The 18,811-nt window shown below is 42.9% G+C and overlaps 1 protein-coding gene across 1 annotated transcript in view; it reads right to left on the bottom strand.

Moving 5' to 3' along the window:
• Nucleotides 1-2,965: 2,965 nt before the first annotated feature.
• Nucleotides 2,966-18,811, bottom strand: part of KLHL26 (kelch like family member 26) — a 31,827-nt gene continuing 15,981 nt past the window's right edge. Inside the window, exons 2-3 of the mRNA XM_089687918.1 lie at nt 10,447-10,623; nt 2,966-5,078 (exon numbers count right to left, since the gene is read on the bottom strand). Coding sequence (XP_089544044.1) covers nt 3,488-5,078; nt 10,447-10,623 — 1,768 coding nt within the window. The 3' untranslated portion in view covers nt 2,966-3,487. The remainder of the gene's footprint in view (nt 5,079-10,446; nt 10,624-18,811) is intronic.

Below are 18,811 nucleotides of genomic sequence, written 5' to 3'. Positions count from 1 at the left end.
GATGTGGGGTCTTATTGACCCCATATCTCTCCATAAAGAGGACCTGTCACTATTTCTATCACAAGGGATGCATGCATTTCTTGTGATAAGAATAAAAGTGAGTACAATTTTTTTTAAAGGGACAGTAGAAAAAAAAAAAGTTTAAAGTGCCCGTTCCCCCGTGCTCACACATAGTGGTGAACACATACGTAGGCCATGCCCACATATGTAAATGGTATTGAAACCACACATGTGAAGTATCACCACAAACGTCAGACCAAGAGCAATAATTCTAGCACTAGACCTCCTCTGTAACTTTACACGGCTAACCTGTAGAAATTTTGAAAGCATCACCCATGGAAATTTTGAAGTACCACAGTTTCACGCCATTCCACGAGTATGCACAATTTTAAAGCGTGACATGTTGGGTATCTATTTACTCACCATAACATCCTCTTTCATAGTTTACAAAAAAATTGGGGTATATATATATATATATATATATATATATATTTTTTTTTTTTTTTTTAATCAAAGTGTATTTTTTTCCCAAACAATATATATTCATTTTTAAAAACTGCAGATTTCGGTTTTGGTTTTTAGCCAAGTACATTTTGAATTTTCATTTTTGGTTTCGGCACCAGAATTTTCATTTCCATGCACCACTAACACTTTTAGATGTTATCTCTGTTGCCAAGCCCTGTAGAGTGCATCTACTTGAGCTATATTTTCTATAATATTTGTATCTGTATGGTGTCGTAAATAAACTGCTACATTCTATGCTAAAACTGCAGTCAGAATTGACTATTTTTCCAACTAATATTACTAGTCAGGATATCACTGGGATATTTAAAGGATAGGTTCACCTTTTCTAAGATGTTACATTACACCCATATTCAGGGTGTAACATGTAACATGTCCCTGCTGCAGCTGCCCCAACTAGTCCGTGCTTTGACAGCAGACCGGGGACTTTCTCATCGTGTCTGCTGCCACAATTAAAAAAGAAAATGCATATTATATAGGGCACGCTTGTTAGAGCCCAACCTCTGTAGCTGTAGGATAAAGGTGCCAATGGATATCAGGGATGGATGGATGGGAGCAGTAACACTGAGGAAGCTCTTCTTAGAGTGAAAGCAAGGCTTTAATGCAGTAAACATGAAAAAGAGGAAGGCGCCTCTAAGTGCAGTATAGACAATTTATTGGTGAACAATAAATAAATTGCACTTACAAGATAAATAGTTAAAAAGACTCATCGTGTGGCGTAATAAGAGCCAGGTGAGACATCCAGCCACAAACTGTCTATAGGATCAGGAAGTAAAGCCTAGGATGTGCCTGTGTATCAAAATGAGGCTTGGAGAGCAGAGTCGGACTATTTTATAGCAAGCCCATTTATTAAAAAGCGCTTTTCTAACTTTGTTTTTCATTTTGCTTTTATATTTATTTTTATAAATTTTTTTATTTATGGTACAATAATTACCTTTTTCATTATCTCATTTATTCACTATTATTAACATTTATTTTCACCTCCATTGTTCTATTCTAATTCAATTTTATAATTAATTTAATTGTCATTTTCTATTTCCCTTCTATTGAATATACCCTTTTTTTTAGATATGTTATTATATCTGTATTAATTCCTGTACGATGCAGAAAAACATGTAGGTCCTTAGGACCCAGGAACTACTTGCCTCTCTCCTATTCCCTTCACACTATAAAAATGTCAGCATTCTACTGGGGCTCGGGTCTGAAGAAGGAGCCTACTAAGCATGCTCCAAAACACATTACCGCCCCCTTCACCTCCTACATCCGTTGATGCTCTCCAAGCCTCATTTTGATACACAGACACATCCTAGACTTTACTTCCTGATCCTATAGACTGGGCTGCTGCTGGACAGCTGGATGTCTCACCTGGATCTTAACACACCACACAATGAGTCTTTTTAACTATTTATCTTGTAAGTGCAATTTATCACCAATAAATTGTCTATACTGCACTTAGAGGCGGCTTCCTCTCTTTTTCCCAATTAAAAAATAAGCAACTGTGCAGGCCTCCGCCCACCCGGCCATTTCAATCATTTGCAGAATTCTGTGAATGGGAAACTACAACTATGGACAGCCTTTGCGGCTGTTGGGTCATAATTCTCAATGAACTACCAGGGTGCTGTAGAGAGCTGTTCATTGAGGCTTTCTGTCAGAGTGTAACTGACTGCTCATATGAGGTACAAGCAGACAGCCTACGCAGAGTCTGCAAGAGCCCTGCATAGCACCCACGATCTGCTGATCGTGAGTGCAATGCTTTACATGCTCCTAATAAAAATAAATAAAAATAATAAATGCACATTTTTTTTACCTGCAAAAAGATGTGCATTTTTTTTAAAGTAGAACTTTAAAAATGAGAGAAATGCAGCCCTGGCCTAAAAATTAGCACCTTATGTAAGAACACCTGCAACTTACCATAGTAATTTTCCAAGGAGGAAGAAGGTTTTCAGGCAAATAACATCTGCAGATGGAAGCTTCAGGCTAGTGCTGCCTGGTTCAGGATGCCAAAGTTAAAAAAATATGTAAACCCAACATTTCAAAATTCCTGATATATGCCTGCTGTACCACGCACTTGTACAAAAAAATGTTCTCTTTGTATTGCTTTCTTTGTGTGAAACCCCTGGTGTTCCTGCCAGTCCCTATGCTCTCCTATTAAAAAACTGACCACACTAAGCAGAGGAACACAGTGTCATTAGTGTTAAAGCTGTTCTGGGAGTTTGCTGTCCTCCAATGATCAGACTTGTGCTGACACACACACACACACACACACACACACACACACACACACACACACACACACACACACACACACACACACACACACACACACACACACACACACACACACACACACACACGACCAGTGTGCTGCTGTTACTCCACCCTCACCTCCCTATGCAGCTGAGAACAGAGGGTGTGTGATCAATTATAAAAAAAGGGAGAAAAGGTATTTAATTTGTTTTTTATATCTATACACAAATATTTTACTTGTCATTTCTATTTTAAACTGTATAGGTTGTTTTACAAAGTGAGGGTCTATGTATACTTTAGGACAAGTGCTCGTTATTAATGTTCTCAGTCTACTAGTGCAAAGTGTTGTGAAGGCATAGACTATTCCTGATAAAGGTGTAAGAATAAAGGCAAGAGAAGAAAGTAGCTTTGAGTGAACAATGGTGTTGCAGGACCCAACACTGTTTTGTTTGCAGGAGATGCAAAATATAAACTGATTCTACTTGGAATAGTGGTACAACTCAAGCTTTTTAAAATGAGGAATATGCATAAGATATGAAGGAGATGGGCTTTGTAGAAACTATTAGTAGGTGACATGTTTGACTAAAATATAGGTAGAAGGCTGATTAAACTTTTTTCAGACATGTATGCAATGTGGCACTGAAGGATGTTAAACATTGCAATATTATGACCAAAATCTAGAAATACCTAAAAATAAATAAATAAACAAATAAATAAGTTATGTTTTTTCAGGTTTTGTCCAGGCTTGTGGTAATATAACAGATGCACATGCAATTCCAGCAAAAGACTCTGGGAAGTGCAAGTCCCTTTCCCATTTGTTAGTTTCTGTATTGTATACCTGTACAATACTAGTTACATTGTTTAAATGCCAGTTGTAGCCCCCTACAATATAAATCTTCTTGTCCAATACACAGCAACCAGCTTCAGACTGTCCGGTTCTCATTGGTGTCACGGTTGTCCATGTATCATTCTCTGCAGTATAATACTCCACACCTAAAATGTCAAAACATCGGTCAACATGATCCAATCTTCCACCAAATACATAAATTCTGTGATTTGTGCCAACCATTGCATGAAGAACTCTTGGTTCATTCATTGGAGCTTTGAATTCCCATTGGTCTAAGGAAGGATCATAGCAATGTAAGGCCTTTTTATCTTCCACAGATACGCCATAGCCTCCTGAAATATATAGCCTGCCCCCAAGTGTAGCACCAGCATGACCCCATGCTCTTCGTTTTAGTGAACAGACGTAAGCCCATTCATTCTTCTTTGGACAATATCTTTCCACGGAGGACAAACTGCCTGATCTATTTCTTCCTCCTACTGCATATAGCATACCATACAAGACATTTAGTTGAAACTGAATTCTGCTCTCCTGCATGGGTTGGATTCGTAGCCATTGATTCAAATGGGGATCATAGCGAGAGCAAGTATCTACAGCTCCTTCACCGCTGCGGTACTGCAAATGTTGCCCACCTACTACATATACAAAATTATCCAGGACTGCAACACAAGCATGACTGCATCCGATCTCCATTTCATTAAGTTCCTTAAATTGGCGAGCACTTACATCTGGCAGATAATACACTTTGCTACTCACTGTTCGATCATTATCGGTATAAGGGGTTCCACCAAATGTTATAAGTGAGAATACATCTGATCTAAGGGCTGTCCTACAAGACTGCATCTCATGCTGTCGGAACGGGAGGATTTGGTAGTTGAAAGCCTCGAGAAGATACTGGCGACACAGGACATCCTCTACCATAATATCTACGATCTGCACACTATCCACCAACTCAGAAGACTGCATAAGTGGAAATCGAATATGACAGAGAACTTGACTAGCAAGGGCCCGACGAGAATAGTCAAACTGCAGCCAACGGATAGCAGCATGAAATAAATCTATTTCCCTGCAGTTTTTAAGTTTGTTACTTTGAAGGAAAAAAACAAGTCTTTCTAAAGGTAAATGGAGAAAATCTTCTTCCTCAGAAATTTTAAGGAAATGCTGGAATGTGAACGAATCCACTGACTCTTTTAGAGATGCCAAGCTGAATGTTGTAGCCATCTGTCCAATATTCAGGCAGGTCTCCACACTCATTTCAGATTTTAGGAACTCTTCACAAAGTTCTACAACAGGTACCATTTGAAGAAACACTGCAGCTCCCAGGACATCATGAATACAGTCAAGATCAAGTGTAACCTCTGCAGTATAAGCAAAGTCAATGATATGTCGTAAACCTCTAGATGATACACCTTTTATTTCAATTACATCTTGCCTGGCTTCTCTCATTCCTCCTGTAAACATCGCCCTTCAAATTGAAAAATAAAAAGAAATAATTATATACATACATATTTTAATCAAATTCCATTACAACATTTTAAACTCGGGCAACCTAAAGTAAACCTACACTTTAGCGATCCAGGGCAAAGTAACAGGTACACTTAGTAGTTCCCACCCTACCCATATTTACTTTCCTCCACTCCTTACTAGGTCAAAGTTTACAAAATGCCAAAGACACTTCCTATATCTGTCAGTTCTTGGGCATAGCAATTGGTCACTTAGATGTCTAATACTTTTCCATTCCATCTTGGATGGAATGGAGGAGATTCGCATATTCAAAAGTATCGTGAGGTTTTGCTTTGCCCTTGTGGCAAACAAGGAGAGGGGGAAGAAATTAAATGTATGCATAGGCAGCAGGGTGTAGGTTTTTATTAAAGCAGAACTACACTTGCCTTCACTCCAACACTGCGGTGTCCAGAATCTCCTCACATTTTTAACCAGGCAGCTTCCAGATACCAATTTCTACCCATTTTAATTGGCTGGGCCGAGGTGATGTCACTCCTGTGCATGTGGGGGAGTTCAGTCATCTCAGCATTGCCAAAATTGTGCACTGAGCTGCGTATTCACAGCTCAGTGCACAGGCAGGTAAGACACTTTAATGCAAAAGGGACATAATGGGTGGGATTTACTAAAACTGGAGCACTCAGAATCTGGTGCAGCTGTGCATAGTAGCCAATCAGCTTCTAAACGAGCTTCGACAATAAAAACTAGGAAGCTGATTGGTTTCAGATTTTGCACATTCCAGTTTTAATAAAGCTCTCCCAGTATGTCTCTTCTGTAATAGACATCTTGCCTGTTCCAGTTTTTTTTCTCCTTTCGTAAAGTTCCAATTGTTACCATGCAATGAATAGGCCAAGATGCAGAGGTAAGTTCAAGATGGCGTTAAAGAAAAACTCCAGTATTAGCCAATATGTAATATAGATTTGTTAATATGTGCAAATTAATTGTAGTTAAAATGTGCAGAGATTTGACCAAGCCCTTAATATGCAAATAAGCTCCAGTGGCAAACATAAGAACCACATTCATTAATTGTTGGCATATCAGCCCTCTAGAGAACATGTGCCTTAGCAACCCACAACTGTTGGCTGGGTAGGAGAGACATCAGGGGTTTGCTTTGGTGGTTTTAAGTAATCTTATGGCCTAAAATGATTTTTCAAACACATAAAAATTGAAAAATGGCTCTGGCAGTAAAAAGGTTATGATACATCAGAGAGTGCTATGTGACCTTCCTATTTCTAGGGGTCAATTTTACAGGATGAGCTACTGTCTAAAACATGGGTGTCAAACCGGCGGCCCTCCAGCTGTTGCCAAACTTCAAGTCCCATGAGGCATTGCGAGATTGACAGTTACAAGCATGACTCCCAAGGGCAAAGACATGATGGGACTTTTAGTTTCGCAACAGCTGGAGGGCCACCAGTTTGACACCCCTGGTTTAAAAGATGTGGCACAAAGTGTGCATTTTAATTACACATTCTAAAGTCGGATTTGGAACTTAGATTTAAATTTACATTTCACTAGTACTGGCTGCTGCAGACATTGCATTTCAACATATTATATAAAGTCATTCATAATTTCATATAAAAAAAATAAAACGTGAGGCACCCAGCTACACAGCTCAGACCCATATATGTGAATTCTAATACATTGAAAATGGATTTGTAATTCTATACAGCCACGTTTGCGATATAGGCACCCCTGAGAGACAGCACAGCCAAGCCTCTGACCTACACTGCAAAAGAACAAACCCTGCTTGGTGACTGGACAACAAAGGAGCAACTCACTGAATTATCAAACATACTCTGTTCTGTCCTACTATGAGCATGTTTGATAGTAGCGCTGAAGCCTGATTGGTGGCTAACGCTGGCCCTCCCTCCCCCAATCTGAGCGGACTCATGAAAGGGTTTACAAGGGTAAAATATCTAGCTAAATTCAGATAAATACACTAGTTGCACCTAAAATAAAGTTAACAATTTATGTTAGCCTGCTAACGCTGTATCATTTTCACAGTGGAATACATACAGGAAGACCATTAAGAGGAAAACTGAAAATAATTTTATAACAGCTATCAGAAAAGATATAGAAATTTGTATATGCAAGAAAGCCTTCTTGTATAGAATAGCTTTGATCTATTATAATCAGGCCAAGTCCAGCTGGAGGGTTTAATGGGCAAAGAGAAGAAGCAACTGCTTAGACAAATTGGAAATATTATTTTATTACAAATATAGTTTCCACTTTCTGGTCTTTTGCAAAAAGTAATGACGATCTAAACGTTAACAATAACTTTATGAGGTTAGTTCTTATCAGAATCATATTAATATTTTATTACAAATCCTGCTGTTAAAAAAAAAAAAAGATGAGGACATGTATCAAGCACAATGGAGACATGCTTAGCTGTAAATCCGGCTACCTCTCACTCACGCTTTTTCTGTGTATTTGAGACGACTGTGTAGTAAATTCTAGGCAGATCACTGGGACAGATTTGCTCAGGCATGTGACAGATTTATCAATGTAGATAATACAGACTGAGGAACATTTATCAAGCAAATTAGCGACAGACAAAAATCAGTTTGGAGATCATTTATCGATTATATTGCACAACAAGGCAATGCTTAACAGGAGTAGTAGGATAGATTTTTACAGATTATCTAGAAAATTACTGCTTGAGTCATAAATTCCTGTCACCAGGGTCACCAGAACTAGTGTCCCCATTGGAAAAAAAATCCCCATTATTCCTGTTCTGGGAACAACCCAAAACTTGGTATTTTCTTTTACCTTCACTTTCAATGATAACAGTAAACAGGACATATAGAGAGAAACCCTCTCCACTCTATCCAAAACTAAAAATAAATAAATAAATAAAGTTTTGCCTTTAGTTAAAGTGGTAGTAAACACCACTGGTGAACTTGTACCTACAGGGAATATTATAACAAAGCTTACCTGTAGGTACAAGGAATATCTCCTAAACATGCACTCATGCCGACCCTTCAGAGCCCTGTGCCGTGGCTGTGACCTCCCCCCTAGGCCATTCAAAGGCCAGAGCCCGTGAAGCCAGAAGAAAGACTGGGTGAAAGTGGAAGCCATGTCAGGAGGGCTGGAGGGCTTCGTTTTAAGATACGTATTTCATATTTTGCCATTACCTTGACCTTTTTTTTTGAAACTTTACTACCGCTTTAAATATGTCATACAGTCTCTTTTAACGAAGACTATGCAACAGTTTTCCAGTGTATTTGCGACCCGTGTGCTTGTAATCCAGGGCAACCAACTGCGTAAAATTAGCACAAGTTTTTGATAAATGTTATACTCAAATAAAACGGATTTTTTTAAACAGACACTCAGTTCATAAGTGGTCAGGAGCAGGCTTTATTCTGTCGCTTCATTGTGAAACATTTATGAATCAAGCTACTTATCTTGATTAGCAAAATCAAAGGAATGAAACTGCATGGAAATCCCACTTGTAAGTTTATTGTTTATTATTTTATTTATTCTTTTATTTATTCTTTTATCTATTTATTGTATACTTATTATGTATTGAAAATTTATTCTCTAGTAGTAGGCACAGTCCCCGCCATTAGGCCACACCGCTGACATGTTTTCCCCTCCTACAGCCTGATCATAGAGGTAACATTAGTTGATCTTTAGTTAAGTTCCCCTATATAGGGAAATCAGGACCACTTTCCTCTTGCTGGAGATCCCTCTAGTGATCGACCCCACAATTCTATTCACTTTCCCTACTGCCACGTCACACTGTTCATTTTGCAACACGTTTTTCATTCTCATTATCTATAGAACAGCTTCTATGAATGGAGGAGATGGCCAGAAAGGGCAGGCATAGTCAGCACTCTTGACAAGTGCAACTGACCAGTCCCTTGACTCAATCAAACCTCCACTGTCCTGGAAGACTACAATGACTGTGGTAGGAGGTGGATCGGAGGAGGAGGATGATTTCAATTAAACGAGGAGCCAGCAGCACAAGGGACATATTGAGCTGATAGTAAGTCATGTCCCTGATTTTTTTTTTTTTTTAACTAAAACTTAGGCTGTGCTTTTTTCCAATGTCCATGCAGGGAAAAGCAACAGGCCCACTTTAATCTTCCCTCTCCTTATGGACTCTCCCCACGTGGCAGAGCTGGTGCTTGGTGATTGGCTCAGAGCTGTCACATAGAGTGAATATCATGTTCCTCCATACCCAGAAGTATCTGCTGTTTTCTTTCTTTCCCTAGTAAACAGATAGGCAGGGGTGAGAAATGAAGATAAGTATTTGCTCCAGGGAAGGGCAGATTAAAGCTAACTATAAGTTAGCTTCATAAGTTCAGGTTGATCTTAAGTGATATTAAAGTTAATTATTTTTCATAATACTAATAACATACATTACATGCATTTGCTGTTTTGTTTTTTTTTAAACTTCACCCTCTTAACTTCCTTTTGAAACTGTCCCCTGGCCGTGCTGCCACACTCGCCTTATATTTGTGCTCCTTGTGCCACCAAAACCTATGAAGTCCTGTAGCAGTCTCCTCTATGTGCACGCTCCTGCTTGGAACTACAAACCTGGAACTACAACTGTATATGCTGCCATTCAGGGTGCTGCAGACACAGGCAGGGTGAGAGGGACACAGAGCTGCTGTTAATCACCTCTGTAAAAGGTAAAGGAGAGGTGTAGCTATTGTGGTGAGTCCATCTCTTGTGTGCAGCACATACAGTTGCAGGTCCTTGCAGGAGTGTGTACGTAGAAGAGACTTCTACAAGACTCCATAGGTCCTGGTGGCACAAATATAGTGAAAATATGTCAGCTTGGCCAGGGAACAGTTGCAAAAGAAAGCTCAGAGGAGGAAATGAAAAAAAAATTACAGCAACTGCTTGTAAGTTACACAATTAGTATCTGATTTATAAAAAAAGAAGCAAATTGACTTTAATATCACTTTAAGGACATTTATTTCATATCAATGGGAAAATATTTTACACGGTGTCAGAATATGTGCAGTCTTTATCCAGTGTCACATATACTGTGGGGTTGATTTATGAAAGGCAAACAGACTGTTCACTTTGCAAGTGCAGTTGTTCCACAGCTGCATAAATGAGGGGAAGCTCTGCTGACTTCTATCATTCGATCACGTGCAAGGAAAAAATGCTGTTTTTAAATTTTCCTTGCATGCAATTGGGTATTCTTTGTAAAGTGAAGCTTTACCACATTTACTAAGCTCTGGAGCAACTGCATTTGCAAAGTGCACAGTCTATTTGCCTTTACTAAATCAACTTCACTGTATCCTTTATATAGTAAAATAGTAAACACTGACATTTAGGGATAAAACTGGGAATCAAAAGCACACAAACACACCTACCTAAAATAGTCGCTGCAAGCAGCTAAGACCACTTTGTGGACTTGGATAACATCATTGTTTATAGTAAGAATGACATCAAGTAGCTGACCTTGATCACGCAGTGCACTTAGTCCCTGAAGGAGAGCTGTGCTATGACCAGGAGCAGAAAAAGTGCATTTCATGCCACTGTCAATCATCCTAAAACATCAAAAAAGTCACAACAAGTTAATTACAGTTCTTGCAAGAAATCTAAAGAGACAGTACTAACAAGTAAATAAAGTGAAGCCTGCATAAGAAAAAATACGTAAGACTTGGCAACACAATAAACTTCCTCTAATCACTAAAAGGTGAACTCCACCGTGGAATAAATATTTTTGCAAATGTGCATATTGTCCTAAAATGTTTTGTCAGTCTCAAGAACAAGTTGCAGAGATCAATATACTCAATGTTGAAATTCCGCTCCAAGCACCTGTACCTACCTGTATATGTAAATGATATGTGTGTATTCACTACAGAATTGAATTACATAGACTGTGATGGCTTGCCTTGCCCAAAGTGCATTATATCAATATTCCGAGTAGGCTTCAGGGCTATAGTCCGCTAAAACCCAATGTGGGTCACCACCTTTACCAACATAGTATCATTAAACCCTAGAACACAGCAATTAAAACATAAGTTAATTTTATACCTTAGTATTACATTTTACGTTCTTTACCAATTAATTAAGTTTATTAAATACATCCGTTGTCTCAGTTTTTACAAATGAAATGAGGCATTTAACCACTTGCACTCCTGAGGATTTACCTCCCTTCCTGACCGGGCCATTTTTAGCGTTACGGCCCTGCGTTACTTTAATTGACAATTGCGCGGTCATGCAACACTGCATCCAAATGATTTTTTTTTTCCCACGAATTGAGCTTTCTTTCGGTGGCATTTGATCACCTATGCGGTTTTATTTTTTGCGCTATACAAAAAAAAAAAAAAGCGACAATTTTGAGAAAAAAACAATATTTTTTACTTTTTGCTATAAAACATGTCCAGTAAAAAAAAACTAGAAAATCAAATTTCGTCATAAATTTTGACCAAAATGTATTCTGCTACTTGCCTTTGCTAAACAAAAACGTGTAAATTAATTGGTTTCGTGAAAGTTATAGCATTTACAAATGGCGGTATATATACTGGGATTTTTATTTTTTTTAATTTTTATTAGTAATGGCGGTGATCAGCGACTCATACGGGACTGCGGCGGGCATTTTGAGACTGGGGGGAACTGACTTAGTGTCACTGACATCCCCAGTGACACCAATACAGTGATCAGTGCCAAATTAAAAAGCACTGACACTGTACTAATAGCACTGGGCAGGAAGGAGTTAACATGAGGAGTGATTGAAGGGTTAACTGTGTTTAGGGAGTGTTTTACTGGGGGATGGTGTCTGTGTTCTTCACTGGAAGCACACTGCTTTGGATGGCTGTGTTGTGCACAGCCATCCAAAGCAGTGTGCCTGAGCTGACAGGGAGGAGAACTGTTTGTAAACAAAACAGCTTTCCTCCCCGTCGGAGATCTTCGGTAATCACTGGGCGCCAGCGAGTAATCACCGGCCAGGACCTGGTGATTGACAGCCGAGGCCGCAAATTGCGGTGCAGGTAGGGCACGCACTCCCTACCCAAAAATGCAAAATCACTTATATATACGGGATTTTGCGCACCTTTTGCCGCCCTGTAGCAGTATATCTGCTATAGAGCAGTCGGGAAGCAGTTAATAACAAAACATGGAATGTACCCTTGTGGCTAAAAGGAGCCCATGTTCAAAAAGACTTGAAAAACTTAATGTGAAGAAATCACCAGGTGCCTTACACCCAAGAGTCCCCAAAGAATCTGTCCATGTTATAGTCAGACCGTTATTCCTAATCTTTAAAGGACAGCTGATTGACTAGAATGGTACCAGCCGATTGTCAAAAAGCAAACGTGGTATCAATATTCAAAAAAAGGCCTAAGATATATACCTGGAGACCAGTCAGCCTAACATCAATAGTATGTAAACTATTGAAGGGGATGATAAGGGACCATATCCAAGAATTTCCTAATGAAAATACTATTATTAGTAGTAACCAGTATGGATTTATGAAAGATTTTTCTTTGCCAGACCAACCTGTTAATATTCTATGAGGAAATGAGCTGCGTTGTAATGAAAAGTAAAGCACTTGGTGGCTTAAAATATGAATGCAAGTTACTCGCCAGGGGAATAACCTTTGGAGAAATTGAAAATGGAGAAGGATCTGGTCCTAGTCGTAGTCCTAGTGGACCACAGGCTCAGCAATAGCATGCAATGCTAAACTGCTGCAAGTAAGGCTAGAAGACTATTAGCATGCATTAAAAAGGTATCTACTCAAGTAATTATCAAAAAACTATCATTCTACAACTACAAAATGCTAGTTCGACTGCATCTTGAATATGCCATCCAGTTCTAGTTACCAGTCCTGAGGAAAAATGTGCTGGAACTGGAGAGAGTACAGAGAAGGGCAACAAAGCAAATAAGGTGTCTGAGAAACCTCAGTTATGAGGAATGACTACAAACATTAAACTTATTCTCAAATCGAAAAGTGACACTTAAGAGGAGACATGACTGCAATATAAAAATATCTAAATGATGATTCTAGCATAGGGAGAAAACTATTCAGTCTCAGGTCACTTATGAAGACATGTGACCACTCTATGAGGTTGGACAAGAAGCAGTTTAAACTTAAACTGCGTAAGGGGTTCTTTACTGTCAGAGTGTTAAGGATGTGGAACTCCCTTCCATGGCTGATGGTGTCAGTGGGGAGAGTCAGTAATTTCCAAAAAACATTTAGATGGGCATCTTAGTGAATGCATTATACAGTGATATGGAAAATAATGGTAGTGACATAAAAACACACACACACAGATTGAACTGGATGGACAGGTGTCTTTATTCAACCTTACCGACTAAGTAACTATGCAACTATATAATTATTTTCATCGTATTTCTACTGTATCACATAGGTAATAGCAATTGGCCATAGTAGTGATGAGCAAACCTGCAAAGAATCATAAGATTTTTGAATCATGATGCTCAATGCTTCTAAATTATGTGTTTCTCGGCAGATCAAAAATATTTATATGAAAATAGTAAACAAACTGATGAATCAGCTATTGTAATTCAACTATCACAACTTGCAAATGGAGCAGGTAAAAAGGTTGCATGTGTGGGAAGTTAAAAGAAAAAAATTCAACAGTTACCAAGTGCTGTAAACAAAACGTGGAAAAACAAGAGTCTCCTACAGTGGTTTTTGGTTCTGAATGTACCAATTCTGAGTCTGCAGCAGGCAAGGAGGTTGACTTCCTTCTAAATAAAATTGTGCTGGCCTAATGCTAGCAGGAATCACTACAGAGGACACTTTGGTGACCACTATGCTGTAGGAAAACCATCCACTATACAACACAATAAAGTGGGAGGAGATTATATATATTTCTCTGCCCTGCAACCTGATAAGACCACAACTTTCCAAGAAAATCAATGCAAACCAGACCCCCTCCTTAAATATTTAGACGTTTCATGCACGCCTAAAGAGGATGATAAAAAGATATTTTTTCTCAGATATATCATGCTTGGGTTCAGGCTCTCCCAAGTGGAGGATGTTCCTGCACATCATTCATTTTCTGCACAGAACATATACGAGACCCTAGATGCCAGGGTCTGTTTGAATGCCTGACCTAATAGGTTGGCTGATGAGGCTCAGAGCAGTTGATTAGTACAGTACCTCCAGGATCTGTGAATGAACAGCCAGGGTTATAGCCGATCCTGTCTACAGCATGTGACATGAACGTGCTGACTTATGGCATCTTGGCTTTGGCTGGTCCTACACAGCAACATGAATATGTCCATGTGGGATAGCATGCATCGTGTGTTAGTGTGCATTCCTGATCCTAAGCATTCTCACTGGCTTGGAGAGTGTTTATACACCCTTATTTCTGGAGGGAGTGCTGCAGTGCTGGAATTATAAGGGGGCAAAAGGGGCAATTGCCCCAGGCCTCCCTAGCCCCAGACTTCCTTTATAAAAAAAAAAGTATAATTATAAAATTTGTTTTATTGTTAAATTGCCAAGTGTGTGTGGGTGTCAGGATATGGAACAGCAGTTGTATGATATGTCATTTCTGGGAAGCAGGTAGAAAGATTTTTTACTTTCCTGCAGACTGTCTCTCACAAGGCTGAAGTACTGGCTGCATCTCTGTAAGATTTACAAGAAAAAGAAGGTATTCATTTTGAAGACTGCATAGGACAATGCCTACAATATGTCTGGCATTACACAAAAATGCAGACTTAAAAATAAGAATTCAGCAGCTGTTTTATTTCCTCTCCTGCTTACTCATTGAATCTTATTGGACAGGCTTCTGCCTGATGCTGTGTTGAAGCCGTTAGTTATTTTGGCTTCGTTCAAAGCTCATACACCTTTTTTCTACATCAACACACAGATAGGCAAATATGATAAAGTATTTGGAAGGAAAGGAAAGAACACTAACTGTGAAGTCTCTCAAACACTGATGCTACTGAAGCCCTTGTAGATGGATACAACTCTATTCTAAATGTCTACAGAGATATTGAAAGTGACTTGAGCAAACACCTGAAGCAAGGCATGAAGCTTGGGCATTGGAAGACCAAAATGGAATGTCTTGAAATCGTTTTGATGGCTAAGATCTGGAATATAATTCTGGTATGATTCAACAGTACAAGTAAAGCTTTCCGAGGTATTGATGTTGACCTGAAAAAAGGTGATTGATCTAATTGATTCTCTGGAAAAGATTCTGGAATCACTTCTAGATAGGTATGAAGAGCAGGAACTGGATGCCAGGAACCTCTGTGGCAATGCAGACTACAAATCAACTACCGGCAGGTCAACAAAGAGAAACAAGCGATATGATGCAAACTCCACAACAGTCTCAGAGGAAACCGTTTTTACTTCCACAGAAAAATTCAGGTGGTAGCGGGCTCCGGAGCAACCACCGGAGGTTTTGCCAACACCCAGAAGGGGTGCTGGGCGCTCTGTCCCTCCGGCGGAGCTCCGACGGCTCACGGCCTACCGCAGCCCTGAAGCCGCGGTCTTTCCTGCCGGCTGTGGCGAACCGAGACGCCTCCGCTCCAGTGTGAGGGGATGCAACCACCACCCCCACCCCCATCGGTACCTACAGCTGCCGCAACGAACCGAGACGGCAACACTCCGGAGGTCCTGCCGTCACCCAGGAGGGGTACTAGGCGCTCTGTCTCTTGTGGCCTACCGCGGCCTGCGAAGCCGCGGTCCTCCCTGCCGGCCGCGGCGAACCAAGACGCTGCCGCCCCATGCTAGAGAGTGCGGAAGCTACCAGCATGACCACCCCTACCGGTATCTACAGCCGCCGCCGCAGAGAGAGGGGAAGCAACAACCACCCCCACCGGCACCTACAGAGTATAGGAAGCCACCTCCACCGGCACGGCACTGCCTCCTGCTCCCTCCTATCCTGCCTCCTGTACCGTGAGGAGAAGCCACCACCACCGGCACTGAGAGGGTAAGCCACCACCACCAGAACTGCTTCCCTGCTCCCCACCGTGTGCTACACAGCCGCCCCCATGCCCCTGCCACCGCACAGCCCCATACAATCCGGCGGAGGTGAGCCTGCCACGCGGCCTACAGCACCCACAGACGCCGGGCCCTACAACACCTACATACGCCGGACCCTACCGCTCCCACAGACGCTGGGCCCTATAGCACCCACAGCGCTGGCCCATAACACCCACAGATGCCAGGCCCTACAGCACCCACAGACGTCAGCCTACAGCACCTCCAGATGCCGTGCCCTACAGCACCTCCAGACGCCGTGCCCTACAGCACCTCCAGACGCCGTGCCCTACAGCACCTCCAGACGCCGTGCCCCACAGCACCTCCAGACGCCGTGCCCCACAGCACCTCCAGACGCCGTGCCCCACAGCACCTACAGACGCCGCGCCCCACAGCACCTACAGACGCCGCGCCCCACAGCACCTCCAGACGCCGCGCCCCACAGCACCTACAGACGCCGCGCCCCACAGCACCTACAGACGCCGCGCCCCACAGCACCTACAGACGCCGCGCCCCACAGCACCTACAGACGCCGGCCCACAGCACCTACAGACGCGGGCCTACAGCACCCACACACCGCCGCGACTAGCCAGCAGTTGACCCAGCTGCCCACCACTCTCCCCCTCCTCCCACAGATGAACCCGGCCTACGAGACCCGACTCAGCCTCCCCCACTGCGCGACAGACTCTCCACATCAATACGCCCTGATGTGAAACCTTTCGCCTTCCTCAATTGACCAGCACTCCACTCACCCTCTTTATATGCCACCTGTACTCCTCCTCCTTGTACTCCTCTCCTCCATTCCCAAAATCTCCTCCCTCTACCCCCCCAAAACAACTATACATCGCACCATCACTAATTCCATCTCCCCACTACGGCTCTCACCACCTCCTCCTGATACTCCACTCTCCCACTGACCCACACGCCACCACTAACAGACCCACACGCTCTTACACATCCCACTCCCATGCCACCTTTCTCACCCTTCTTCTTCTCCTAACCGCTGGGGACATCTCCCCGAACCCTGGCCCCTCACCACCTCACTTACCCACTAGGCACTCTCTTACTCCCACAAACCGCCGCAACCCCCTCAACCTTATACCTGTCCCCCTCCTCCCCGCATCCACCCCTCCACTCTCTTTGCAACAAGCTCACTGCCATCCATGACCTCTTTATCTCCCACTCCCTCAACCTCCTAGCGGTCACCGAAACCTGGATCCAAGCCACTGACTCCACCTCCCCTGCGGCACTCTCCTATGGAGGTCTCGTCTGGTCCCACTCACCTAGGCCGAGCGGTCGTAGAGGTGGTGGGGTTGGCATGCTCTTGTCACCTCTGAGCACCTCCCAGGTCCTCCCAAACCCCCCCTCTATCCTTCTCCTCCTTCGAGGCCCACTGCATCCGGCTCTTCTCTCCCACCCCCCTGAGGATTGCAGTAATCTATCGGCCTCCTGGACCAGTATCCTGCTTCCTCAACGACTTTTCCGCCTGGCTACCCTTCTTCCTCTCCTCTGAACTACCCACCATCATCCTTGGCGACTTCAATATCCCTATCAACGTTAACAACCTAGCTACATCCCAACTCCTCCACTTAACCTCTTGTTTTGCACTCACACAGTGCACACAGTCCTCCACCCACACCGACGAGAACACCCTGGACCTCGTTTTCTCTCATCTCATCCCCCACAACCTCACAAACACCCCTTTCCCTCTCTCTGACCACAACCTCATTACGTTCTCCGTCTCCCCGTCCTCAAACACCTCCCCCCCAAAACGTCAAACCATCACCAACCGAAACCTCCGCAACCTGAACCCTGCCCCCTTCCACTCTGCAGCTGACCGTCTGTACGACAGTATCCTTCCACTGTCATGCCCTGACCTGGCCACTACTGCGTATAACAACTCGCTGTCAGCTGCCCTAGACTCCTTAGCAATCCTAACCACACGCAGCATTAGACCCAAACCACTTCAACCCTGGCAGAACAACCACACTAAAAATCTTAAACGACACAGTTGCGCGCTGGAGCGATTATGGAGCAAAACCAGATCCCCTTGAGCGTTCTCCCTCTACAAATCCGCCTTCCTCACTTACACCTCCTCCCTCCACGCTGTAACCCTCAACACCCTCTCCACCTGTCCTCGCCGCCTCTTCTCCACTTTCAACTCCCTACTCTCTCCCCCTCCCCCCACCTCCACCCAGTACCTCACTCACCGCCCACGAGATTGCCAATCACTTCCAAAACAAGATCGACGCAATCCGTAAGGACATCGCCAATGCTCAATCTACCTCCCCACCTAGCCCCCCTCCCACTATAACCCCATCAACTCTCCCCTCCTCTGACCTCACAACCGCCCATCCCCCCACACCTAACATCCCGCGCACTATAACCTCCCCAACACTCCGCTGCTTCAGCCTTGCTACCACTGAGGAGGTCACTAAGGTCTTCTTAGAAGCCCGCCTCACCACTTGCCCCCTTGACCCTGTCCCCACACAACTCCTCCGGTCACCCTCCTCTTCCATCCTATGCTCCCTCACCCACATCTTCAATCTCTCCCTCTCTACTGGCGCATTCCCCTCCCCCCTAAAGCACGCGCACATCACCCCTATACTCAAAAAACCCTCCCTGGACCCCACCAAGCTGAACAACCTTAGACCCATCTCCCTGCTGCAATTTACATCCAAGCTCCTTGAGCGCTTAGTCTACAATCGCCTAAGCTGCCACCTCACTGACAACAACCTCCTCGATCCACTACAGTCTGGCTTCCGTCCCCTACACTC

This window comes from Staurois parvus, unplaced genomic scaffold, assembly GCF_062004578.1.
Source record: "Staurois parvus isolate SC_StPar_1 unplaced genomic scaffold, SC_StPar_1.0 ptg000439l, whole genome shotgun sequence".
NCBI classification, from domain to species: Eukaryota; Metazoa; Chordata; class Amphibia; order Anura; family Ranidae; genus Staurois; species Staurois parvus.
The sequence above is the reverse complement of the archived record's forward strand: the minus strand, read 5'-3'. Positions and strand labels throughout refer to the sequence as shown.